A 27883-nucleotide genomic window follows, 5' to 3' on the forward strand; every position below is an offset into this window, starting at 1 on the left:
AAAACAAGCAGCATTGAGCATTGCGGTGAGCGGTGATCTACCGCAGAACATTCCAGAGTAGGAAAAATCGCTGAAAATCGTAGTCATCCTGAGGTGGTTGGCTACGAAGACGAGGAATTAAGATGAGTGCGTTACCAGGCAATTTAGCCTTCGATGAATACGGCCGCCCTTTCATCATCCTTCGGGACCAAGACAAGGAAAAGCGGCTCACCGGCACTGACGCCCTCAAGGTGGGACCATACAAATTTTCAATTTATTTCTTAAGTTTTTAAATGGACATGCCACTATTAGCGCAAAATTGGCTTTATTTTAAGCTTCCTCAATATCCTCAATAAATTGAAACTGTTGGAATTGCGTTTTTGACCTTAAATTCTTCAGTAAAACTGGCATGTGGAGCGTGGGTAGGTGTCAAATCAATGATGCATGGAAATAATTTTTCAGTCGCACATCATGGCTGGGCGGACAATCGCCACCACCCTTAGGTCTTCCCTGGGACCCAAGGGACTGGACAAGATGATGGTGTCCTCCGACGGCGACGTTACAGTCACGAACGACGGAGCCACAATTCTTAAATTGATGGACGTTGACCACGAGATCGCCAAGTTGATGGTGCAGCTTTCCCAGTCTCAGGATGACGAAATTGGTGACGGAACCACCGGTGTTGTTGGTATGTCTCAATTTAAAGCTAAACGGTAGAGTATTGATGCGATTTTTCCTCATTAGTCATGGCTGGCGCCCTCTTGGAGCAGGCAGAGACTCTTTTAGATAAGGGTATCCACCCCATCCGCATTGCTGATGGATTCGAAATGGCAGCTCAGTGTGCGATCAAGCGGCTGGAGCAGATTGCAGACCATTTCCCAATCGACCTTAACAACTTGGAGCCCTTGATTCAGACGGCGATGACCACACTTGGGTCAAAAATCGTCAACAAGTGTCACCGTCAAATGGCAGAAATCGCTGTTAACGCTGTGATGGCCGTGGCCGACCTTGAAAAGAGGGATGTTAATTTTGAACTGATCAAATTAGAAGGAAAAGTTGGGGGCCGCCTGGAGGACACAATGCTGGTCAGGGGAGTCATTGTGGACAAGGACTTCTCACACCCACAGATGCCCAAGGTTTGTTTACTGATTCATAAATCTGTAGCAATTAATTAATATCTAAGTCCATTAATCCATAGAGAATGAGGCTAAATGTAATCGTGTTCAATTACATGATTTTTCAACTCCCCCATATTGTTTTTTCTCCTAATTTGTTTTTAAATATTTATGTTTAGCTGGACAACCAACCATAAGCACATATAGTTTAAAATACAACAAAGAAAGGGTGGTACAGAAAGGGTCCAGGTTTTTGTACTTAAATATTTCCTGCTGTGCATCAAGCTAAATTATTTTCTCTAATTCATTTTGTCAATTTGATCTCCAAACTCATTAACTGGTGTAGTTTTGGCTACATTGTATGGCACTTATAAATTGAAAATAATACTCCAATGGAATCTGGTAATATTATTTAGAATTTCCACGGATATTTTACTACATGATTTTTAAAGAAAGAAAATAAATAATGTCACAATAATTAGCTTGTTTGTCCTGATTGATAACTGTAAACAAAATGTTAGTACCACACTTTTTGATTCCAAACTTTCATATTAAATATTTTTATCAGTTTGGTTCTCCTAATTGAAAGAGGCCTGATAGGGCTAAATTCACTTTTGTAAATGACTTCATACAATGTTAACATGACGCCTCAATTACATGAGCTGCATGGGAGCCGGCTCAAGTAATGGACCTTCATAATTTAATTTTACTCGGCGAGATGCATGAAAGAATTCCCAGCAAAGTTTGTATTCTGTTGGGCCAGACAACATGCTAAATTAACTGCCAAGTGATTTTCTTGAAATTTATTCATAATAAACTATCAATCACAAGGCATACACGATCATACTTAAAAAATATTTTTGCTTTCCAGTTCCCCCATCCTTCTTGAAAGTAATGTTATGTGTGCTTTGCAGGAGTTAAAGGACGTCAAATTGGCGATCCTGACCTGTCCGTTTGAGCCCCCTAAGCCAAAGACCAAGCATAAGTTGGACGTCACCTCTGTGGAGGATTACCACGCGCTGCGCAAGTATGAGCAGGAAAAGTTCAGCGAGATGGTGCAGCAAGTCAAGGACACCGGCGCGACTCTGGCCATCTGCCAGTGGGGCTTCGATGACGAGGCCAATCACTTGCTCCTTCAGAGAAACCTGCCTGCCGTGCGGTGGGTAGGAGGCCCTGAGATCGAGGTGAGCACTGATTCTTGAGTCGAGAATGGTTATCACCTAATTAAATTTTAGCTGATTGCGATCGCCACTGGTGGCCGAATTGTGCCCAGGTTTGAGGAGATCAGCGCCGATAAGCTTGGCTACGCAGGAAGGGTGAAGGAGCTGCAGTTTGGAACCACCAAGGAGAGGATGCTTGTCATTGAAGAGTGTCGCAACTCGAAGGCTGTTACGATTTTCATTCGTGGTGGAAACAAGATGGTAATTATCTCTTGAGCTACTCCTTTCAAATTGCCTTAAAATGCTCTCTGAAAATTTTAAATAACGATATGGGTTCAAATTTTGGTCCATGATTTTGCTTAAATATAATCAAACAGGGGTTTTCTGATTGAATTCTGACTTGATTTTTTTTTTAATTATTTGCTTTTGAAATCAGTTTAAGAAACAGACTAAAAGTCTTATCGTTAAATTAATTTTCTAACCAACTTAAATTCCAGATTGTGGAAGAGGCGAAACGCAGTCTTCACGATGCCCTTTGCGTCATCAGAAACCTGGTGAAGGACGACAGGGTTGTGTATGGAGGTGGTGCTGCTGAAATTGCCTGTTCGATTGCAGTGGCAGAGGAGGCCAACAAGGTAATAGGTTCACTCATGTGTTGATGAATGTTGGAATTACAGCAAATCTATTTCCAGATCTCATCACTAGAACAGTATGCCTTCCGTGCTTTTGCTGAAGCGTTGGAAGCCGTACCTCTCGCCTTGGCAGAGAACTCCGGTCTCTCCCCAATTGAGACTCTGAGTGAGGTTAGGTCCCGCCAGGTCAAGGAGAATAATCCTGCGCTGGGAGTTGACTGCATGCTGAAGGGTACCTGCGGTGAGTACCCTTTATCATTTACTTTTTTCCATTCTTTAATTATTATTGATTAAATATATATTTCTGTATGCTCACTTACGTTGTGAACCTCTCAAATTATAGATATGAAGGAACAACACGTAATTGAAACTCTGCACTCGAAAAAACAGCAACTTGTGTTGGCTTCGCAGCTGGTAAAGATGATCCTTAAGATTGATGACATCCGCTCAGCAAACGAATCCGAGGGTTACTAAAAAATAGTTGCTGCACTTCCAATTTGTTTTTCTTTGCTAATAATTATATTTATCACTGAAATCACTCAACGATCTAATTTTCTTAATTTTTGTCTCTTAATCCATTTAATAAACTTGCAATGCCTGCTTACAAAATTAAAATCAAAGTTTCATTGTACCGAAGTTTGACGAAAGGGTAAAATGATAGTCTGGATTAGTGTTTTGTCTCCTCATGATACATTATCTGATAATACTTTTATTCGCACCAACAACAGATATACATATTTCCACAAGCAATAACCAATCGGTAATGATAATTGATCTATCAACCAGTGACTTACGTAGAATTAACACTTTAATTACGCTGAATGTCAATTTTGTAATAATTATATCTTAGGTATAAATATAATTTCTGCTCGCGGAGATAATCTCTTTGCACTACTTACTTTTCAATTAAGATTCTTGCTGCGTGTCTGTGAGTGGGTGTTGTTCGTGTGTGTACTTATAGTCGTATAAATATCAATTTGCAATCTTTTGCTCGTTTGGTTATTCAATGTCGTGATGATTGCTATACGGTAATAATTATCGATTTGCTAGAAATAAATGATCGCGGCTACTTGTGATCCTAACACCCATGTTCATAAGTTTACAATAGAAGAAATAGCGCGCAAGAGACCTGTAATTCTCCACGTGAGCTCATCACAGGGGATTTAACCCTAGGTTCATACATCCTTTGTAGGAATAAGCCGGAAAACCGAAAGTGCATCTCCGAGAAAGTCATGCTAGTCATGAGTTGCAAACGTTGCGTAGCGCACGAGATTCAAATAATTGAAACGACATTTTGTCCGTACAAACATTCAAGATGCGTGATATACACTTAACCACATTGATTGCGAGTTGAAATTCATTCTTTATACAAAAGTTGCATTTATAAGATATTATCTTTTTTACCGAGGGATTACAAATTATTTATTTTTCCGCCTAATTTGGCCTTGTGTTTGCTTAATATCATCTGAGTTCGTGGCTTGATACATTTTATTGAGCACGTGTTTGGCCACACGCTGGAGCGCCTCCGGAAGTCAATAGAATTCAAAACAATATGATTTGCATCTGCGTCAACACACTCAACAACGGATGCTAAATTATGCAAATTTCTGCTTCCGAATCTGAAGGAATAACGCAATCACACTGTCATATTTGCTAGGGGAGGAATAATTGATCACCAGGATTGGCTCTTGACGTGTGTGAATCGAAAATCGACGCTAATTTTTTTCTGCTGGAAGCAGACTGGTTGCAACATTTGTTTCTAAGGGCTCTTAGAACTCAAAACTCACTAATAATAGCGTTCGTAAAGATTAAAATGAAAACGATTAGTTAATTTACGAGATTTACTGGTCGAATAATTGCAGCCCTTAAAAACGAAGTTGTTCAAAAACCTGCAACGATCACAAAGTTTCGCCAAAGACCGCTCCTGACGAAGTCACCCCTCCCGAGTGTAAATTCGCTTGAAATCGAATAGTATGTGACCTGTAGGCTGGGATACTAGGGAGAAGTCGCGATTAAAATCGGCGTCGGAGAAGCTGCGATAGCACTTGTGTTCAGTTTTAAACTCATTCTTTTTCTCGTTCTTCCCATTCTTTCACTGCACTTTTCGCTCCTTCTGCGATGCTCCAAGTGTGTTTTGTTGTGTCGGTGTGTAGTGTAGTATGTGTGCGTGAGTCGATTATGTATGCCTTCGTGCGCGGGTAGTGTCGGTGAGTGTGTCGGGGGAGTATTGCTGCTTACGTCTCCTCGCCCTCGTCGCGGAATAAGTAGGTTGACCAGTAGACCAGGTTGAACATGGCGAACACGAGCGGGAAGGTGATGCGCGAAATGACGTCGATGCGCTTGGAGCGCGTCGGGAACTTGGACAGCCACGAGCGGCAGCAGTTGTCCCGCTGCGGCGGCACGTGGATTTCGCACGGCCGCAGCTTCTCGATGGCCATCGGGTCGCCAGGGTGACGCACCAACGGCTGAAATTCGAACTATCAGACACTACTTTGAAAAAGCCATTGTACACGGGTTAGACACACTGAGACACAGAGACACACACAACATCGATTCTTGCTCGGTCCGCAGGGCTCGTGCTTGTTATGGGATGGTGGGGAATAAATTTAACGGGCTCCGAGTCGAACTGAAAATTTAATGGGCTGTGCGAAACTGGCGCAGGGATTTTGGCTTCATGGTTAGCTCTGCGGTAAACGCTACAAAGTAGTACTTAAAATCAGCGTTAAAGGATTTTTCGTGATTAAAATTTTGACCAGAGTTTAACTTTGTTAAATCAGTTTGAAATGTTTCTAAAGGAAATCCACGGAAATGTCGCTTAAATTAATCGTATCTGACGTTTTTATTGGCTGACGGGGAATTTTAGATCGACTTCAACAGACGCTAGCACTCCTAGAGACGCTAGAAATCTATTTTGGTTCATTGTGAGCATCTTGAAAAGAGCCAATTATCCTTAACGCATTGATTTTGGGCCGAACAAAACCAAACGAAAGATCCAGATTAGCCATTTTGGCTGGCTATCTGTACAGGAAAATAATTGTTTTTTTTTTAAATTAGACGAACTAATGACATGTTAATCCAGCAATGATTAATTGTCAACAAGTGCCAAATTGCAATTATGTTGATATCTTTCATATTTTTCTTTATTTGAATTTCAAGTCTTGTTTGAGCAAGAATACTCGTACTCTTAATTTAACATTTTTTCCTATTATCATTGCTAAATCAATAAGTCATTACCCCACTCAAGAATATCCTTGAATAGCGTACCTCAAGTGCGTGCTCCGACTCGTATTGCTGTCTTCGCTGCTTCTTCATGTTTTCCCTGTGCATGTCTGAACGCGAGGCGTAATTCACCAGGGCGAACTCGAGCAGCGCCCCAAACACGAAGGTCAAGCAGACTCCCGTCCATACGTCGATGGCCTGCAGTCACCGTCATTATATTTTCAATTCGATTCATTTTTAGTCCGCGGCTCACCTTTGTGTACGAGACGGGGGGCAGCGATGCGTTGATACCTGATGTCTGCGTGGCCATGGTCAGCAGAGTGGTCACTCCGAGCGAGACGCGCGCCGGCACCGCGCCCTGGTCCAGCCAAAAGCTGACCCATGACACGATAACCAACATGCAGCACGGGATGTAGATTTGGATCAAGTAGTACGAGAACTCGCGCTTGAACATCAGGTCCACTTTGAGGCAACTGTACTCGCCTGCACAAAAAACGTGTTAAGTTTTATTAAGCTTAAATAATTATGATTAATCGAATTTATTAAAAGATTGTGCACCGAATCTTATCTACTCACATTTAAAAGAAAACTCAATGATAATGAAATAGCTCTCATTCTCTGCGCGGAACTGACTACAAGTATATATGTTCTGGCCTTTAAAAAAAAACAATTTTTTTCGCCAAGTGTTTTGACCTAGTTCAGTTGTGCTTAACAGTTAAAATCTCGTCCAAAATTTAACCAGAGGTTTAAATAGTTTGTAATAATAACATTAGAGAGGTATTGTTTGCCTTTGAGGCATTTTTTAACTAAATTTCCATCGATTTTTTTTCTTAAAAAATTGGTTTAAACTTATAAGACTATTTAACTTGCCTGTATTTGTTTTGCTGTTGCAATAATCAGTGAGGAATTTCTCTAGCGTGAAGCGTGGTAGGTGTAGATTCTTGACAACTTGCACTGGGTCACCGTCCTTCCACAAAAATACCAAATCGTCCGTCGTCCAGCCGTCTGCGTTGAATAACAAATTACGATATAGCTCAAACCAAAAAATTATATTCTCACAGCTGGCCATTTTCAAAGAGCACACCTGCCGATCGAGCGGGTACAACTTGAGGTTCATCGGGCAGGAAAGCGTCAAGGAGATTCTGCAATGAAATAATTGCGCTCCATTAGGCATTCCATTTTATTCAATCGGCGAGTCGATGATTGTGAGCAATCACAATTAAAGAATTGCATTTTATTGAAGGGCGCATTGAGCGCCGCGGGAGAACATTGACTCTTGGAATTGTATACCGAATACTGTAGAGCACTGATCCGTATGGGAAAATACGGATGTAGACGTTGGGCATGATGATGTTGTGGAAGTGGCCCTCTTTTTCGTTCGAGAAGAACAAATCGGGCATCCATACTCTGCTCGCGTCAGTCAGCGTAAGATACTTGAGTTTCCCTGCGTGAAAATCCCCACAAACGTGGAATTCAATTAATACTGCCCACTCTTAGTTCAAATTAACATAATTGCAAATTAATGTGAATGGTTGCAATGTTATGCGAACTAAAAATTTAGAAAGAGAAAGATTTAGAAATCCCACCTCCAAAATCGTTGTATTTGAGTCGTTCGTCTGTCCACTGCTCGCGGAAAGTCAGCTGCACGCTGTATTCCTGCAAGCGAATCAAACGTTTAGTTCCCGAATCTGGAATTTGGTGCAAAGGTTATTGTTTGGGAGAAAAATTAGCGTTATTAAGTGTTCAAAAATTGAATCGAGGGTTTTGAATGTTAATAGTATCTTCAGGACTTTCTTGTCGTCAGTTTAATTTCTATAGAAATAGCGCTAATTTCAAATGTTTTATTTGACTTTTGGATCATTCTGGTTATGGGGAAAATATTAAAATAGTTGTGTGTATTGCGAAATTACTTGTGAAGCAACACTTAGAAAAATGCTAATACGGTCAGACTAAATTTCCTGCGCTAATATTTAGAGTAATCATATCCGTTCTACCCTGCCGATGCATAAAGCCAGTCAAAAATTGTATACAATAAAACTGTATATATCATGCTTGCTATGGAGATCATTTTATAATTTTTCGCTCAAACTAACAAGTCTAGAGAGGAACTTCAAATAACAGGTTGGCGTGAGGCATAAAAATAAATAGAGGTTCAAAGGGTAAAACTGTTCGAGGAGAAAGTTTAACAGACGTACGGCAGCGAAAAAACTATCCGTTACTTACGTTTTGCTGATGGGTCTAATTATCGTTCTCAATGGCCTATCATCACACAATATTTACATACAAGTAACACCACAGACAAGGACACAACATACACAAATGAAACCATATGAAAGCAGTTTAGACAAGAGGCAACTTTATTGGCACCAGAGATGGCTGGTTTTATATTTAGAAAGATTTACGGCCGCTTTACGTTTTTTGTTTATACAGGCCAAAATAAGTCGCTCGATTTTAGGTGTGCGATTCGCAGCATTTTATTGGCGTGTTTAGCTTTGATTGCTTTTTATAGGTAATTTATCATTTAACCTGCAAAACACGAAATATTTGGAAGTTAGAAAGCTGTAAAAAAACGCATGCAATGAATCCAAATCGCGCTCTCTCTTCAATTTTCAAAACGGTCAGCTTCGCAAGAGAGCAGTAAATCTCAAATAAAAACATCAATCACACACATTGAAAATAACATTACGGTCAGAATTGTAATATTAATTAAAATCGTGAGCAAATCTGAAAGAGAAATACAAATAAGACAAAAATAGTGAGCAAACACTAGTCTCCTGCACTTGAAAGCCAACATTTCAGGTGAGTAAAAATTACAAAACACAGCCTGAAAAGTCGCCAAATGTGTCGAAGAAGCACACACAACTCTACCAAAAATTATATAAAACGTGTTTACTTTTTATATCAAATATGCGCGAAAATGTTTTGTGGTAAACAAGTATACGGATGCGAAATAATGAGAATGAAGTTCGAAGTTACGTCATCACACAGAGAAAATGTTCGATTCAAAAATTCGTTGTCAAAACACACATTTATAACAAACGATAATGGGTACGACTACTCGCTAATTATGAAGTTAAACACGTAAAAACACAAAACACAAAGGCGCGTCTTTCTTTGTACATGTATGGTATGAGTGGTGTGGGGCCTACGTCAAGGAGTGGGGTGCACTCAAAATGCACCCTGGCTGTCCAGCAGCCAGAGTCCACTTTCGGATGCTCAGTGGACACTAGGGTTCTACTGTCTTGACCACGGAGGGGACTAAAAGGCACGACACTCTTTACTGTTGCTAGAACTTTCGTTTCAGAATGATCTGTTCGTTTGTTGTTTGTGTCAAATATTACTAGGGGATTTCGATGGGAGACCGTCATCGCCAGTGATATTGTTTGGATTCTTGATATAAACATTTTAAATTTAATGTCACAATAGTTTTAAATTACTTTACATAAAACTTTTATGATGTAAAGTTTGAGCACCAACATGTGTTTTAATATTTTATCATGAAAGTGACTTTGAAATATTTCAATAGGTACTAAGTGAGAGGAGATGGGAGTACAGATCGGACATCGAAAAACGTGTTTAGTTGCCCTGTTTTTGAGTATTTAAAAAATTCCGATAAATATAGGTGTTCAAACTGGAAAAAGTGACTGTAACGTTTGTTCAAGTTAAGATATCAACCTGAAACTTTCCCCTTTGTCCCTAACTTTTGTTTCTGAACAAATTTTGCACTTGTAGGTAAAAGTTCAAGGTCACATTTTTCGACCTTTTTTTAGTCCGATTTTTCAAGGTGATGTAACCACCTCCGAGTTGCTAATAAGCTTGCTATCCGCAGTCTCAAATTGGCAAATTAAGAAGTAGACTGAAGTTTCCTTTGTTAATTTTTTATCATGACTGGCGATTTCTGGTCAAAAGTGTCAGTTAAATGATTGAGAGGGAGATGAGTAGATTTTTTGTGGAGAGTTGTAATTGGAAGCGGTTTTGGTGTGGGTGACACATGGAACACGCAACTCAATGGCAACATAAGGTTAACATGTGACGGGGTGGCGCAGATTTTGGCACGTCATCAAATTTGCCGATTACTTTTCGAGGCGTCGAATTTCCTCGTTTTAGTATATTCCTATATTTTTTGAAAACTCAATGCAGGGCCGAAATCTGACAACACAAAGGGCGGAGTTTGGGAACGAGGCTTCCAATCTGTCTGCCGCAAAAAGGGTTGGCCAGGCTTGCTGTTACGTTTACCAAGGTTGATTTTAAGAGCTGTTTATACGATAATAATTGTTGGATTCGTGTGCGCGGTAACGAGATCAGATACCTGTTCACCGCGCTCGGCCGGGGGGGTGGAAACGAGGAACTTACCTTCTCTCGTGACACACATCATTGAACGCGAATTTGAAAGCAAGTCAAGTGTTGTCAACGGCATCCGATAGAGAGACGGTCAAAAATGCGGAAATTGAGAAAAGTAGTGTGTGTTCGAGGGGGAAATTTGAATTTTGAAGATGGTGAAGCGTGTGATTGAAGTGTGACTGTATTTTCGTGATTGTATTTTTGTTTAAATTTAAGATTTTCTAATGTATACGACCAGAAAGAGCCACGCGTAATTTTCCTTTCGCGTTTGATTTGTCTAAAAGGATAATATATATATATATATGCAGAGTCTATAAGAGAAATATGTTGGTTTTTGCGCGCTTTTTTAATTTGCTCAAACACTGATAAACAAACTAGAATAACACACAGTTACTGCAAATTGTACAAACCTTCTCTGTACAAATCCCTTTTGGCGAACAGTTAATGAGTAGTGGAAAAATGATAGTAATAATGAAAAATCGTCACCAAAGTTACGTCGAGAACGTTGTCTAAAAGAACACTGATCAAAATTGAGTACGTAAGAAACAACGTGTCGAAACATGCTAAATTTCTTAGATCAAAAGACAAATTTGTATGCAAATCGTTGCAATGAAAATGGTAATCATTTGTATTGACATGACGAGGAAAAATCGTACTCGGACATCATTGCATTAGTACATCAACGACTATTTTATGGAAAAAGGAAACAAAAGCTTTTAATTCACCCTGTTCTTGTAAAAAAAAAATAATAATAAATGCTCTCTCTCGATCCCGTTGGAGTGAATTCCAAGTGCATGTGTTGGCAATTTCTGCCTTAAGAGAAAAGTAAATGAGAATAGCTTTTGTATTTATATAGTGTGCGCGTGTTTGCGAAAAACCATTAGCTATAGTTATGAGAAAAGTTTATTGAGTTTTAATACAAGTTTTGGGATTGGGCTATGGGGCAAGGTGGAAGGATAGAAATTTTATGGCCTCGCTATTGTTTGTCGACAAGCATGATATTTTTATATTGAAAGGATATTCTCCATCTTGAGACAGGATATTCTCTGAGTGGCGCATAGATAGATTTATTGTGTGGAAAGCGATATTGCACGTGAAAAGTACAATGCCTGCAAAAAGTGCAAGCAGATAAAAAAAGATAGCAGGCTGGAACAGGCCAAGCAAATCGGTCTCGACTTTTAACACACAGAGACGAATTTGCAGTGCAAGCAACTACTTGATAGGCAGCGGTGAGCAATGTGACCTGCTTATAATGCTGCGCAGACTGGCTGCTCGATCTCCTTCTGATCGAGAATATCCTGCTCGCTCTGAACAGCAGACACGTTATTTTATGGTAAAAATCGCGAGATTTCCAACTGAAAGAACTGGCGAAAGAAAAAGAAAAATACAACACTGGACACACAAAAGTAGTGAGGAAAGAAACTGGAGTAAATTATTTAGCCTCTTTAAGCGTAGTTTTAAAAAGGAAACAATTTTATCGGCAAGTTTTTACGGCTGCATTGGGTAGATTAATAATTGATTGACTTAGTTACGAAAATGTCACAAAATTAATTCTAAACACCAATATACATGTAAACTATGGCGTCTTTTGTACAGTATTTTTCGAGAAAGTAAAAAAGCAACAAGAGGCAGACGTAGTTCAATAATTTATACTGTCTCGGCAAGTGGCCAAAAACAGCATGGATTAGAGAACTGTACGCAGCAAAAATGGAAGTTACTGTTAGTTTGGTTGTTAAGAAAAGCTTCGATCAAAAGAGGTTAGAGACCCACAAAGGACCTGACAGTAACACTCTTTACGGTAACTGCACTCACCATCTTATAATCATCAATTTTGCTGATGGAGCGAAGAAAGATATTGACATTCACAACTGTGGGGTTACTATTGTCTTCACCTTTGCCTAAAGTCAATCAAAAGATAAATATTGATTAATTATAAATTGATCGTGTGCCGATTTTACTTAGCATAAAGCGACACAAATTATTTAATAATTATTTTCAGATTTATTAATCATGATATCCGGTTATTATTTAGCCCGTCGTGGTTTATCGTCCACCTGACTAATTAGAAATAGGAGAATGGATGATGAACGGTTTCAACTCAAAATTCTGTGTTTGACGTTACTCACGGTCTGACTGTCTAAAACTATAATGGAGAGGATGAGTGGGTGAATATTTTCAACTAAAAATCCTTAAAACCAATTCATATCATGTGGTATTAGAGAGAATAACTTGAAAGCAATGAATGGTGATCGGACGACTGAAAAAATTGAGCATGCCTGATTGTACGCAGTAGCTGTGAGAGTCACAAAAGAGTTTTGAGGAACAAAACGACAGGAAAGATAAAGAGATAGAAAGAAAAGAGGACGCATGCACTTCTCGCTTCGTGAAGTATACACTGACCGAGAAGAGTTGACCTCACACTGTTAACAAAACACACAAAAATTTCAGTCTCGCGCAAACTAAAACATTGACATTGTGTATGCGGAAGACTTGGGTTCGATCTCGACTAACTTCCGCTTCGATCAAGACATGCGATACAGAAAGAACAAAGGAAGCAACAATAACACGTTATTTTCCAAAGATATAATTATGTACACAGAGATATAAGTTTCATACGACACTGAGATGGAGAGAGTCATGTAAGGTAATATTAAAATGTCTCGATAGTATAGTTTGAATGATTATCATAGCATCATCATGGTATGGTACACCGTATGAATGGGAAGTTAGCGACAGAGCTGAACAAGAGTCCTAAGATATTTCAGATTTTTTACTAATTGCATGACGTAGGGGCGAGGTGAGCAGCAAGTTTGTGAGATGCATGAATTTACAGCAGCACTTGTATGTCTGTGATGTGTTCAAAACCCTCTGACACAGATATTCATTTGTTCTAATAGGTAATAAAGATATTTGATGCAGTGGAATTGGTCGTGTTGTAGATTTTGAGTGAAGGAGAATATTTATAAGACTGTCAGAGTAACACGTTTGGTGTGTTTCTATATCGGTGATCGCACCACTTACCATAGTTACATCGTCAATTTTGGAAATACTCCGCACAAAAATGTTGACCATGACAATTGCTGCACCATCTGAATTAACAAAATATCAAGAAGTTAGGAACGTGACAAGAAGAGTAAGAGTGGTTGGCAAAAAGACGCAAAAACGTCTCCTTTTCGGTCAGGGGTTCGAGAAGGGGTGGCGGAGGGCGGATTCGTGAGGAGTTTTTCTGTTTATCTCGTCTTTTTAGGTCTCTGCGTTTAATGGTCTCGCTGAGTGTTTTTTTTTTCTTAAATTCATCGACGTAAATTTTTCTATTGCATGTGTGTGCACCGGTAGACGCCGAAATCTACCGCAAGTTTCAAGGTTTTTGCCTCTTGATGTTTGTGAATGGTCGTCTAGCACGATTAATGGTCTGCCTATTTACACAGAGAGAGAAACACGGCATGGGGAGTGGCTGTTTTGTGTACAAAGAGTATTTACATGAAATTATATATAACTATAGGTATCGGAGTATTTACAAGAACTATACCCTTATTCTTAACTTCAGACACATATAATGATTCTGTTTTTTGTTTACACCGCAGAAAAGATCAGTAATAATCTATCGATGACGTGACTTCAAAAATTAAAAAAGTCAAAATGAAAAGCACGTATTATGAAAAATAATATATTACCTTTTTTGAAATCCAAACCAAGGAGCATAATATTAAGATAAGTGAGAAATGGTTTACCGCGTTTGCACGTTGGCAAGTCAGCTCACTCAGGGAGAAGCCACATTGCTCTAACTCTCGTACTTGTGTGTGAGTGTATATGAGTGTGAAAATGAGAGAACACTTATTGAACGCAAATCATGAAAAACGAAACGCAAACTCGGGTAGCGACATCGAATGAAACGGAAAATGAGGGCCCACATCGATCAGATGCCGCAGATTGATATAACACACGTTGATGTATCTGCATGTATGTATATCGCATGCCCCGCAGATCCTCAATGCAACACACTGACATATATAGAAATGTATCAGCCCCGCAGCTTCAACCGGGTCGAGGCGGAAAATTGATGGAGTAAAAATTTGGCAGCACTCCACCCGCCGGAAAAGTTTGCCGGTGCATGACTTTGCAGTCTCCTGCTCTCGTGCCTTCTTTTTACTCGATCAATTTCCGCTGGGAACGTTGGTTGAACAGGAAAAGAAACCAAATCGGATTATGCACAGTCATGTAATTACGTGTGTGACATCTAGAAAACCGGCAGTGTCCATTGTCCGCGTAGACTTACCATCTTAATATCACTGATGGTAGCGATGCTTCTTACAAACATATTGACCGCCACTACGGCTGGACCGTCTGTCGTTGCATAGAAACATGGTTTCGAGATTTAATGTGGGCTTAAATTTGGGGCTGGGGTGTTTTTTCTGCTGTCAGCATTAATCGAATCATTATTTCATTTGCGGTGCTGGGAACAAAATTATTCTGCAGCGTGTCCTAGAAAGGGAGAACTGTCGGCATGAAGAGTGGCTTACCATAATTTCGGTTCGTATCCGCGCGAGATAATCCGGCTCAACCAACTATACAAATGGTATAAATTGGCAAGCTAATTGTTTAGCTCAAATCATAATGGATCAGAGATGATATACTTGTGTGTGTCAGCAACTTAGCTAGGGAAACAAGAGGTGCCCAACATGCTCCCCTCTACGGGCTCATGTGCGAATTCCGGCCTCGCACCGCACGGCTCTGACGTGAGAAACTTTCGTTGGCAAAATCGAGATTCAGACAATAACTAATCAATAAAAGTGTATAATATATCAACTACCTTGGGTCAGTCAACTCCTCCATGTCAAGAAATTGTTTTGCTTTTATAACTCTGGAGGAAAAGTAAAACCAAAAAAATTAAAAAGAGAAAAGAGAGAAGCTAGAAAGCGGTTCTATCGAACATCGGAACTTTCGTGTGAGGTGGAAATTGCTCTTGCTTCATATCAAGATCGGCCGAGTCAAACGCAAAGGCGCTGGAGGGGGTCGCAAGCTTGATAAGAAATGCCGGCGGTTCAAAGAAGTCTGCTCGTTTGCCGTCAGTTTTTTCTTTCCAGCAAGATGTTGTTTTGCACCGATCAAAAGGGCGCTGATAATTCCCCTGCTTAACGACTAGCTGTGCCTTTGCTGCGATTTCCTTGTGTATGGAAACCGCCCCAGTAGAAAATAATCGTCACTTTTATTTCCATAGAAATAAATCTGGACCGGTTATATATCATATGTACGCTCCTTTTGTGCTTTTAGTCTAATTTACTAATTGCTCAAAGAACCGTTTATAATCATTCTGTTTGGACGGTTCCTATTTCAGGATTGATATTTTAAAAAAGAATGCGATTTTTTTATTGCAAACCCAATCATTCAATAGCAGTGGCATGCACAACTCTATATATAACAAAACAAGGTTGAGAGTTTCTAAATTTAATTCGTGCACTTGGGGCTTGAAACTTGCAGCAATTGAAGGAAAAGATTACTTTGTTCCCGTGTGCTGTTTAATATCGGCTAGTCTTTGCAACAGTTACAATTTCCCCTGGTGGGCGCACGCAAGGAAAGACGCGCGGCCGGCAGTCAAGAGCAAACTTGTGACCCCAGCTAACGAACCCTGCGCGCTCGACCTGCACTCATGCATAGCTGGTCATCAGGGGCCGTCAAAAAAGGAATTGGCAACAGGCTCTGCACTCTCTACCAACAACTGCACCCTTGAACCACACATTCAAGCGGGATGTGCGCAACCAGTAAATGTCTGATCAGTCACATCTCCCAGTCAGCCCTCTGGCGAGTGCCTAGCCTGTATGAAAATTGACCGCGGAGGCCGCCCAACTTACCATTTTAATGTCGCTGATTGTCATAATGCTTCGGACAAATAGGTTAATATTCACAACGGCGGGACCATCTGGTGCAACATTAAAATATTAGACAAAACCTTGAACTCTGCTTTGATTGATTAGAATTGTTTATCATGGCACGCGGCGTGTCTGCCGCAATTATTTGTGTGGGATCCGGTATAAATGTCGCGCGAAAACTAAATGGTTATTGCAATTCACCACGACCGAGGACACAGAGTGGAAATGAACGAGGGAACCACCAAAACAACATGGAAACACGAAAAGACGACGACAACATCAATCAAAAGGGCATGATCAAATATCTCCAAGTGGCTGCTCCACTGATTTATATTAGTTACGAGAACAGAGACCGAGCAACGAAAAGTTAAATTACGACAGTGAGTTAAAACGCGCACTTCTGCGGCTCGAAAGTGCTGAAGAAATGCACACGAACCAAAAGTAGGAAACGGAAGAAGTGTGTGGCAAACAAAAAATATAGATATGTACACTGACATGTGAGTCTCGCTTGAGTGGAACGCACACACGGCTATATATATGTATATGGACAAGCGCGAGAGCACACGAAACGATCGCATTAGATGTTTGCACGCGCATTCCGACATGGGTGATTAAGCTACAAACCGAATCTTAGGCTTTTCAACGGTTCAATAATTTAATATGTGAATAGCACACTAAACCAACTATAGTATATGGACATACAGTGGCTCAAGCATTGAGTTGAAAATGACACTGCAGTTTAATTGACTGGCGTGTGTTAATACGTTTGGCAATAAGCAATTATACTATTAAAAAGAGTGGTTAAATCAAACAAACACTCAAAAGAAGTGATGAGAAGATGAAACAATCAGGAAATATTTGGGCGAGAAGTAAAAAGCGAGATATTTCGCGAATAAGATAACTCATCCTCGTTTGTATTGATTCCTCGGCGATAAATCCTTAAGAAACTTTGTAAGAAAATTAAGATTTTACCGGAGTAAATTTCTGAGCCTGCTGTGTGGAGTTAAACGATAACGAGCTCGCGGAAAACTTAAAAGAATCTTCTTTTCATGGTAAAATTTTGTTCTTGTGAGATTGTAAAGCCAATTAGAAAAAGGCCAGGGAAACTAGTCGCGTTAATGAAGCCTTTAACACGTCCGCAAAACTGCTGCTGACAACTCCATTATCCGATGCAAATTCAATGTAGCAGCGGCGAATTCGGCTCAATTTACTCAAGTCCTGGGCGTGCATATTCATGGGGTGAAATCGGTCGGGACGCAATTTGGCACAGCGGCGGAAGCAGGCAGAGGAAGGAAAACACGAGAGCGACCGCGCGCATAAATCAGCGGATTTCTTCGATTGATCCCGGCGAGAGCGAGCGAGAGAGGAGAGAGGCAGTCGGTCTGTGTGCTAGCGGAGCACCGCACCTGTCCTTTTCATAGCTCCTTGGGTCTCGGCGCGAGAGCGGGTTAGCGGGCGGGCGGACGGGCGTCGAGAGCTGATATTGATTTCAGCGGCGCCGCGGCACCAGCACACCGAGATGGCTGGCTGAGAGAGCAGTTGCCCTGGAAACCAAGTCAACCTCTCGCGCCCGACAGCCCAACACGGCACCTCCGTGTGTGTATGTGTGTGTGTGTGTGTGTGTGAGAGAGAGAGAGAGAGAGAGAGAGAGAGAGAGAGAGAGAGAGAGAGAGAGAGAGAGAGGGAGGGAGGGAGGGAGGGAGTAACATTGCTCATTACGACACGCCGAAATATCAAAAATCCGTCAGAGGCTGGCGGGCTCACACATGCACACATACGTCGCTCTTGTGTTTGCACCAAAAATTATTATAATGTGCTCGCCGAATTCAGGCCGGTGACGCTCTCATTAACGTTTGCAGCGTGTGATGCTGTCGGTCGAGGTCGCTCTTTTTGCTCCATTCCATCGGCGGAATACAAATGAAGCCGAAAATAGGTGAAATGTTAATTAAGGGAAGACCCGGCTGTGCCAATAATCAAACGTTAGGGACCAAATGCAGCATAACATTCGAACTAAACTCCATAAAGTAAAAATTGTTATACTGGGGTTCTTATATCTTTTTAAAATTTAATTTCTAACAAACTATGAAGCTAAAATAATAAATAGAATTTAATTAAACTTCTTATGATTTTTCAGTACTTAATCTTAAAAAAACAATGCCTGGAGTTGCTAATTTGATTTATTACCATTCAAAACTAGATAAATTTTGAACTTTAAAGTCAAGTTCAAAAACATTGTTAGACGAGCAAATAACCCTTTGAATACACATTTTTTAGTATTTCTGGAAACGCCGGGCACACTCTGCGTAAATTTCTCCCTCCATGCAAATTAAAGTTGCTCCTACTGCGCATAAAAAACTGCGTCCCAAGCAGATTTTCCCGTACATTTACCCGCACGTTCAGTACAGCAGGCTGAGAATTTTGCTCTATATTTGTACAAATGCAGTTTGAAAACGCGTAAATATGGCTGCAAAACGCGATTCTCGTTGCGGCCAATAAACGCAAGAAAGCGCGAGGAGCGAGTTTTCGCCTTGATTTTTTGAAATGTATAGGCAGCCAAATCGAAATGAGAGCACCGTCTTCTGACGAAATATAGTGAGACGAGCATATTGGTTTTTGGATATGTAAATATCAAGCCCGGCAGTATACACTCATACACCACGCGGACTGCACGTTGTATTGGAAAAATTGATCTGTCAATATTACGCATTTTGAAGAACAAAAGACGAGCTATTATACACACATTATAAATGACTCACCTGTGCCGTTGACCCCGGAGGGCCTGATCCTTGCGTCATAGCGACCTGGACCCAGAATCTGATCCAGCACTTGTTTCTCCTTTTCGCGGAAGTTCACTTTGTCACTGTAAAATTTAGCAATTAGGTGAAAGAATTGCCAGGAAAGTCAAATATTTTTTAACTCTTAAGAAGAGTCATTGAGCAGATTAATCGGAAAATTGAATATATTCTGATTTAATTTTCACTAAATTTAGTTTTAATTTTGCAATTTACCTCTGATTGGAACTGGAAGCCAAAATAGTATTGCAGATTCACAGTTAGTTTAAAAAATACTCCAGGGTTTAAAAATCTTATAAAATAGTGTCGACACGTTTTTCTTAAAATACCAAAAATTTTAGTTTATATATCAGAAGATGCTGTGTAAAAATAACAAAAACATATTTTTGAAAGTAAAAATACTCACTTTGCATCTGTTGTTGTGCAACATAATGAGACAAGGATGGCTACAGCAAATAATGCGAGGGTGGTGCTTGTTGTGGCCGTCATATCAAAAGCCAATATCCTGCAACATACGTGGGCAGGCCTGAGTTTTGAAAGTGCGCGAGTTCATTCAGTTCACGGGGTCGTAAACCAGCCGACGTATACACAACTGCACTGAATCAATTCGCTTTTATTTGAACGCCGGCCGGCCGGCAACGCGGAGCGCGCGTTCCCTAAATAATTGTTCCCGCCGCGCGCGGTGCAGAGATTACTCGTTTTTCGCCTTATTGGAAAACGTAGTGGCGGGTCGCGGCGTGAACGCTATCGATTAGCCAGGTGGATAATGGCACCGAATTACAGCATGCGTGCTGTTGAGTGCCGCGGCCGGTCAAACACCACGGCTAACACACCAGCTGCTGAGCCGGCAATCCACCAATAATTTGCCCTCTGCCGAAACTACCACCGCAGCAAACCCTCTGTTATTTGTCTTGCTGTTCAATAAGTTGCAGCTCGACTTGTTCGTTATTACAGTTTGAAAGTTTTATACATGTATATGTGTCGCCTTAGGACATATATATATAAGTAAACTTCTCCCTTTTGGCTTCGCTGTGAACTTATATTTCGTTTCCCCGGCTCTGAAATTAGCGTCTGTTAATATAGAGGATAATTTGTATGCGGTTGTTCTAAAGGCAACGCACAAAGATTTTTTACTGGTTGTTATTTTGTTTTTAGAAAGTCCTGAAAACGAGAGAAAACCATATATTTAGTCATGATTATAGTCTTCTGTTAAGCTGCTGTAAAGATTGATTTTATTTATTTTGAAGTGATATATATTATTATTTTTTACTTTTTATTGCACCTAAATATTGCGAAGCCCAGAATTTCAATTTTGTATATACGCACTTCCTGTTCTTTTGCAAATTATAGCGATGAATGCATAACATAAAAATTTATTTAGCTCGGCAAACAGCAGTTGATGAAATGAAATCGGATATTTGAAACCAGCCCCACCTGCTATATTGATTTAATGTTTTTTTCGCAAACCACTATTGACGAGTTGGATTGAGTATCCGTGTGGTAGATTGAATAAATCCCGCACGCAGCTCTATATATAGTCCCATCGCTAAATTGAAACTCTCGTGATTTGTCTATCCTGCAATAATTTTTTCATACCTATTTACGATCAAGTTTTAATAATAAATGGCAACAATTGAAAATGGTTAGACTTGTTGGCCACAATAAAAGTTGATTAAATTGTTAGTTTCAACAATTTGTTTTTATGTGCAAAAATCAAAAAGGGACTTTGCTATAGTTAAAGCTCAAATTTTGCCGATTTTCTCCAAAATGTGTTTATATCGAAAGATCTATTCAACAGTGTATTCTACGTTTTGGAGAAATCCAGTCGGGAGACATTCCGCACCAGGCTAACTTTGCAGCCACTTTTCTCCAAAATTACAGCATTCAATTTTGTCATTCTCTTAAATCCGTTGGTATGAGTTTATGCATTGGCAACGAGGATTTTCCGGGGTTTTCCAGTATCAGCCCTCATTAACTGAAGCAAATATTTTCACACCAAATATATTTAATAAAAAAATCTCTCAAACAAGAGCTTTGGAAAATTTCACTAGTTCAAAGATTTGTTTCTATATTTATACATTTTAATAGCTCATAAATAAATTTGCCTGCATCGTCGGATGAAAAAAAATCATGTTAGCATTTGTTTTTTAGACAATCTAATAATTTTCCGCAGAAAATGCCTGCTTGAATAAACAAATATGGATTATCCTGATTATTGTGAACCCTTGGCAGGAAGTGTGTCATCCGTCAGTGGTGCAACCCTTTTCACTTTAAATATGTGACGCAAATGCTGAAATGAGATGCGGCAGCACAGGCTGATTTCCTCACTCGGCGAAATTATATAATTGAATCACTGTGCAGCCGCCACAAGGCTTTGTCCTCTGCACTGCATTCGCCAATTATCTTGGTGGCCTCTTTCAAAATGCACGAGACACACAGATGTCCGAGGCATACTGCTCGCGTGTGTTTGCATTGTAGTAGTAAAAGCAAAGCAGCGCGAGCAAGAGACCTGCTAATCAATACGCTCGGCGGTGTAGCAACAGAGCATACGCGGGGGTAATATTTGTGTGCTGTAAAAGCATAGCGGCAGTTCATGGAGAGATTCCGGCGGTGCCTGGCACAGAAAGCGAGTGGAAGAATGGCAATTCGCTCCAGCTGGTGTTGTTTCTTGGCCGCCTTTTGCGATCAAGTGCAACAGTCGCAATAATTTCTTCCGCGCAGCGCACGTCAGGTCCTGGAACTTGTTTTGCCCCTTCTGCGCAATAAGAACATATTGCCAACAGATTGTTTTCGCATCAACTGTCGATTATTTTTATGTCAGTTTTTTACTCGATAAAATGAATTAAATTTAACAGTCGTGATGAAGCACTTCTACATAGACACTGCGTTCCGTGATCGTTTACAGATTTAATTGGTGGGTTCAACACGAAAAATGAAATAGCGCGACTGTTGGAAGAGATTCGCAACTGTTAAAATATTCCGAGTAGATAATCAATCTAAACCTAGGAATGCATTTCAAGCCATATTTTAGGATGAAAATAAGAAAATCCAAACTAAAACGCAAGAAAATTTTAGTATCAGAGAAGCTCATGAAAAGCATAGATTTCTTTTTTGTTACTTTTAGTCATCACATTTTTGGACCATTCTCTATATTTTTTACCCTACTAATTCCAAGAACTGGCATCCTGCGCAGCACCTCTATCGACCTGGTAGGCCAAGTTACATTAAAAAAGCTGCTCTCGCACAGGATAACCATTTTCCTCTTTTTTAAAACAAAAATTCCGCATAAATCTTATTGTTAGATTCGTAGAATTTACGGGGTAATTTTCAGTCGTAATGTCAGTCTGCGGTAGGCTCTATAAATTTGGCAAAAGCGGCAGGAAGGATTTAGGTGAGCGCCTTGTGTGACAAATCACGCCGGGCTGATTCATGCATCGAGTAGCAGCCGTAAGTACAAACGACCCCTTCTTCTTGGCACGGCGTTTTATTTGCGGCGGACGCGGCGGCTGCGTGAAGCGAAAATTGTCTCGTGAACTAAATCCACCACCTTGGCTCCAAGCGCACACGTGGAAATTTGCCGCCACGTCGAATTCGAAGAAGTCACAGTAGTGGCGCAGGTGCCAATGATTTGTCAAAATTAGCCGTCCTTTTCTATCCAATTTAAGTGACACGACGTGTTTGTGCAAGAATTCAAATTAAAATTACGAGCAGGCAGTGTTTCCCCCGACGGCAAAATTATGCATGGCTTTATAATATGATGGGGACGCTTCAAAGGGTCCAATTTCGCTAGGAATAATGAGGAAATTTGCATGTTCTATTTCGAGGCAGTAAAAATTCCGCATTTCCCGCAGTTGTGTGCAAATGAAGCAATGTTTGGCATGTGTGTATGCGTGCACTCTGGGGATGAGAGCAAAGCAAATTGTAAATTACAATTTTCATGGAGTTGGCAGTCAGCGTTTGGCGCGCGTTTCACGGGGTAAAAGCGGTGTCTAATGAGCGACGAGCGCTCCAAGATTAATTGTTGCTCGACACGAGAATTCCGCCGACTGTTTTAACTCACAACACAAACAGAAATAATCACCGGTGACGATACAGTGTGGGGCTTGTACTTTCTCAACCGGAGAGAGCTCAATTATTTTATCGCATTAAAGTGTGAGAGGCCAAAAGTAAAATTTCTTGGGAATTATTATTCTATATGAAATTATTAATATTTATTTTCAGCACAAAACAAACTAGTTCATATAGTATGTGTTGATATTTTACCAAATAGTTTTTTCAAATTTTTGTAGTTTTTGAAATCGTTTTGAAGCAGGTCTGAAAGTAGACAAAAATATTTTGTAACCATTGAAAAATAAAACTATTTGAGAGTCAACATTTTTTATGGATTTTAGTAATCATGTTATTCATATACAGTCATAAATTTATTGCATATCCATCCATTGTTTTCGCTAATAGCAAGTGACATTCAAATGGCAAAAGTTTATCAAATAATGAGGGTATTTACAGGGCAACCAAAGAACTTTAAATTGTTATGGCATGGTGTTAGGGATCTTCTAAATTATTAATTGTTTGAGTTATCTTTGATCTGTGAAATAATCAAAATATTAACATTCCTGTAAATCTTCCTAGAATCGAATTTGATCACGATGCACAGTAGTCAGACACTTAAAAATTATGCTCATTTTAGAACAGACACCATAACACATTGTTATTGTATTTTTACTACATTTTAGAGTATATAAAAACTTTGACTTCTCTGAATCCACATCAAAAATCTGGAAACAAATCGGTTGGTTTTAATTGCTCTCTTGTTACATTCCAGTTCCTCTAATCAACATTTTATCGTTCATTCATTTGTAAAGCATTGTAATGTTCAACCTTGCATCTCACAATTTGCGTGCAGAGAGACATTCACTTTGCTGATTGCGTCGCGTGGCGGCAATTAGCAGCGAGATTTTAATCTTTTCAACACGGCGCTAAGCACTCTCGCGTCAAGGGATGGCGGGGGTTGGCTGGCTGGCTTTGACGGCTCGAGAATTCGCACTGCGCCGCTTGTTATGAAGTCGTTTCGCTAATTAATCGCAATTCCACGCGTGCAACTGGGTAACCAAGTGCTCATTTGGCTGGCTCGTCAGCAAGCCTCTTTGTGTCTGTTCCTGCACATCAGCTGTATGGGCGCGTGCACTTTTCAAGTTTGCTCACGTCACACAATAAGACTGCCAAATCGATTGATCAAGGGTCCTTTGCCGCTTCTTCGCGGCCTGCTCTTTTTGAAAAGGCACATCACCCTTCGGCCGCGCGAAACAAAAAAAGGCGAAATGATTGATGACCCCTCTGCAAGTCACCCTTCACCGCGCCGAAAGCCAATTTGTCTTCATTCAGCTGTTATTTTCGTGAATCAAAATTCGACCATGTTTTCGGATTCGGGGAGAAAGATTTATCTGCTAAGACTCTTCACTGTGCCTGCGCCGCATTTTTATATTGCCGCGGTTGAAAAGGCCGACACTGCCAGATCCCAAAGTATTTTTGACCTCTACAGAATGTAATAAATCTGAAGATTGTGTCCCATTCGTTGCCAAACAAACACAAGATTTCTGCTCGATCCTTACCAAAATAATGGAATTTTAAGGGTTGTGTAAATGAAAATCGTTCAAAGAGCAACCGGGGGCTTTACCTGTCCGCAAATATTAATCATATATGATTCCCCCTCCCCCCAATAAAAAGTTTATCAAATCCCAAATAGAATTTCGCTGAGAGAAATTAGTCCAAAAGTTATGCATAGCTGTAAAATGACTTCTGCAGAGGCGGTAACAAAAGTTTTCGTATTACGTAGTCTCAAGATAACCCCGTCATTCATTTTGCAGAACTTGCAATATATTGTGGAGGAGTGCCTTCTTACATTTAAGAATGGCAAGAAAACAATATCAGTAAATCCAATCTCACGTGAATACTGGTTGAGCCTGTAGCAAAACGAGGGAATCGAATTTTTTAAGCCAAGTCCGTTAGTTCAGTCACTTATCGAACCGCAGGAGAATGCCGGATTAAATTTAATAGCCTATTTCAAAATTCTTCGCGGCGAGAACAACAAAAACGATCCAAAATAGAACAAACCTCCGGCGGTTCCATATGAGACACTCGAGAGGTGCTGCCGAATCCACTGCAGAGGACGCACACACGCACAAAAAGAAATCGGGGGAAATTAGAAACACGTTCGCCTGCAAAAAGGCGATGTAGGCAACGCGAGGCACACGGTCGTGCGTTTTGCCTACGGCTCGGGGGCGCTCAAAATGGGAAAAGCGAGCAGGTAGGGAGAAGATGAAGAGCCAGCTGGGACCCCATTGATCGCGGCGGCAGCCCTGTGCGAGGCGAAAGTGGGCCAGCAACCGGGGGCGGCGGCGACCCCGATCGGCAGGGTGGGAAGGTGGGCGGGCAGGCGGGAAGAGTGGCACTCACCTAGGATCCTGAAGGAAGGGACGTGTCACATGGTCATGTTCCTGGCAGCGGAGGCGGCAGAGTGCGGCGGACGGGCGGCCGGAGGAGAGTTGCCGCACTCGCAGTGCCCGCCCGCCCGGCGCATGGCCCTTTCGCCAGGGGAGGTAAACCCCACGAACGCCGCCGCCGCTGCCGCTGCCGCTGGCTCGGCTCGGCTGCCCGGCCTACGCTTTCTCCGCCGCGCGACCGAAAACAACCACTTCACACGACTCGGCATCCACGTCCAACGCGCACAAAACGCTTCAAATTTTTTTCCCAATGATGAAAAGTCGATCCTACAGTCCTGATTTTGAAAAAGAAAAAAAAGGTACAAATTGTCTGAAAAAAATGCTGAAAACAGTATAAATGATGTCTGCCGTTACTCCGTTCATTTGGTTGCATTAAAAAAACATTTCCACAAATCTCATAACCCAAACACCAAATCATCACCATTGCATCGTCCCTCTTTGACTGCTTCACTCGACGTTGCAGCCATCCTATAGAACTTGTAATAGGATGTACTGGACCAGTTAACGGACGAAGATTATATAATGTAATGAATGCTTTGATTTAATAAAAATTGCCTAGCAAAAATAATAAGGTACAAAAGCTAAGGCTGTGCCTTCTGCAGAGACCAATAAGACTTAACCCTTGATCTGACTCTTAATAACCAGAAAAATAATGGAAACTCCTAACTTAAAATTTGAGACACTTTTGATGAGAGATTTAAATGATTCTTTAATGGTTCTTTAATTCTTAGTAACTCTGTTATTGGAAATCGCCTACGAAATCAAAATTTTCCAGATTTACATCTATTTTTTATGCTGTTTTAAGGAAAATGCTTCATCAGTAGCTAATATGAAAGTTTCAATATTTATGTTCTACCTCGCTATTTCTTTTATTTTTTTTATTTTTAATCCAATAACATATTAGCGCCACAGTAAATATTAAATCCTCGGCCAAACACGTGAATTAGTGTTGCCACCAGCAGCCGCAAGTATTTGAGCCAGGAAATTGTATATGTAACTACGCAAAATGAACAGCTCGGTGTATACAAGGCAGCTGCATTTAATTTCATAGCCTCCTTGAGTGCATCTGCCTTCGTTGGCACAGTATATGCATTTTCAACTATAGAGGAAAATAGAAGTCCTCTGTTTTGGGGTCATCAATGTTTTAATTATAAGTTTGGCGTATAACTGAGTAGCATTGCATAAAAACTGCCTTCTATTAACCTAGTGCATGAATTATTATTTAACCCGGAGCATGAAATGGGCTTAAATTAGCAAATTTCCTCTATGAGCTAGGTATGAGTGTTTGATATTTTTTTATTATTATATAATCCTCTACTAAATTCTGGTTATTTTAATATATATCAAAACATATTTGTAACCTCAGAATTGTTGTTATAAGAAGACCCATATTTTTATCGTTATTTAATCGAGATAAATAAATGATAATTATATTAATTTCTCCTATGTTGACTGTCTTAAAAATCACTCAAAAATTAATTGTAACTCGCAAATATGACCAAGAAACATTGATACTAAAATTTTAGTTCCTTTTCATTCCTTAATTTTTCATCTATTCTTTTTCTGTGAAATACCATGTTCCCTAGCTCTATATAGGTTTTAAAAATTATGGCGCTTATTGAACCATTTTCTGCACACTGTAAACAGACTTGCTCAGTAATTTTGCAAAAGCGTTGAGAACCGCGAGGAAGAAATGTACAAATTTTAAATGTAACCCATCTCAAGGGTTTCGTCTGTGTCTCATTAGAAGCCTTTGTCTGTGGTGGGCAGAGGACCTCTGTGAATACGGCGTCTAGCTCGCGACACAGTCTAGTGGAACAATGCGGCTAATTGCACTGCCAGCGCTCGAGTGGGCGGCCGGCCGGCAAATCTGCATTTCGACCTGCAAAGTGGGCCATTTTTTTCGCACACGCTTTGCATAGATCTCGGGCGTTGGTGCGTAAGTTTGAGCCTGGCAAAAATGCCTGCCCTTCCTCGGCTCCATTGGCGACGTGCGACCGATTTGCCTGTTGGAGCAGAAAACTGAAAAATACGGCAGCGAGATCGAGTTTGCAGGGGAGAGAGTGGTGCTATTTCGCTATTGATCCGACTCCGGTGACGTCACCGCAGCATCCCTGCCAGGACCAGCCCCCAGGGCAGCAGGAAATCACGGCACCAGAGACACTTACCGCTTTGCAGCGCTCGCGGCGGCGGCCCCACTAGCATGATTTCGTCGGCGAAAATGCCAAAAGCCGCCGCGAATCATCTCCGTCGAAGCCGGCAGCGCCGATCTATTTGC

General features: G+C 40.7%; 2 protein-coding genes across 12 annotated transcripts; one reads left to right on the plus strand and one right to left on the minus strand.

Annotated features, from left to right (window-relative positions):
• CCT5 (chaperonin containing TCP1 subunit 5) lies at positions 1-4700 on the plus strand. Its single transcript, XM_065484261.1, has 8 exons — positions 1-230; positions 442-667; positions 724-1115; positions 2009-2278; positions 2330-2515; positions 2752-2889; positions 2947-3127; positions 3230-4700. Exons 1-8 carry the CDS (start codon positions 123-125, stop codon positions 3358-3360), a joined length of 1632 nt encoding a protein of 543 aa, XP_065340333.1. The 5' UTR covers positions 1-122; the 3' UTR covers positions 3361-4700.
• Positions 3554-27883, minus strand: GluClalpha (glycine receptor alpha 1). Of its 11 annotated transcripts, none has more exons than XM_065484265.1 (11): positions 27774-27883; positions 19512-19610; positions 19070-19173; positions 12259-12344; positions 7692-7761; positions 7396-7549; positions 7165-7247; positions 6976-7110; positions 6359-6588; positions 6151-6303; positions 3554-5351 (listed from the first exon to the last, which is right to left on the minus strand). In XM_065484265.1, the coding sequence occupies exons 1-11, from the start codon at positions 27848-27850 to the stop codon at positions 5121-5123; spliced, it is 1422 nt and encodes a 473-aa protein (XP_065340337.1). In that variant the 5' UTR covers positions 27851-27883; the 3' UTR covers positions 3554-5120. The 11 variants fall into 11 exon arrangements, with proteins under 11 accessions (XP_065340337.1, XP_065340336.1, XP_065340338.1 ...); XM_065484264.1 differs by having other exon boundaries at positions 3554-5363; XM_065484266.1 differs by lacking the exon at positions 12259-12344 and adding an exon at positions 13468-13535 and having other exon boundaries at positions 3554-5363.

Source organism: Cloeon dipterum, chromosome 3 (assembly GCF_949628265.1).
Source record: "Cloeon dipterum chromosome 3, ieCloDipt1.1, whole genome shotgun sequence".
NCBI lineage: Eukaryota > Metazoa > Arthropoda > Insecta > Ephemeroptera > Baetidae > Cloeon > Cloeon dipterum.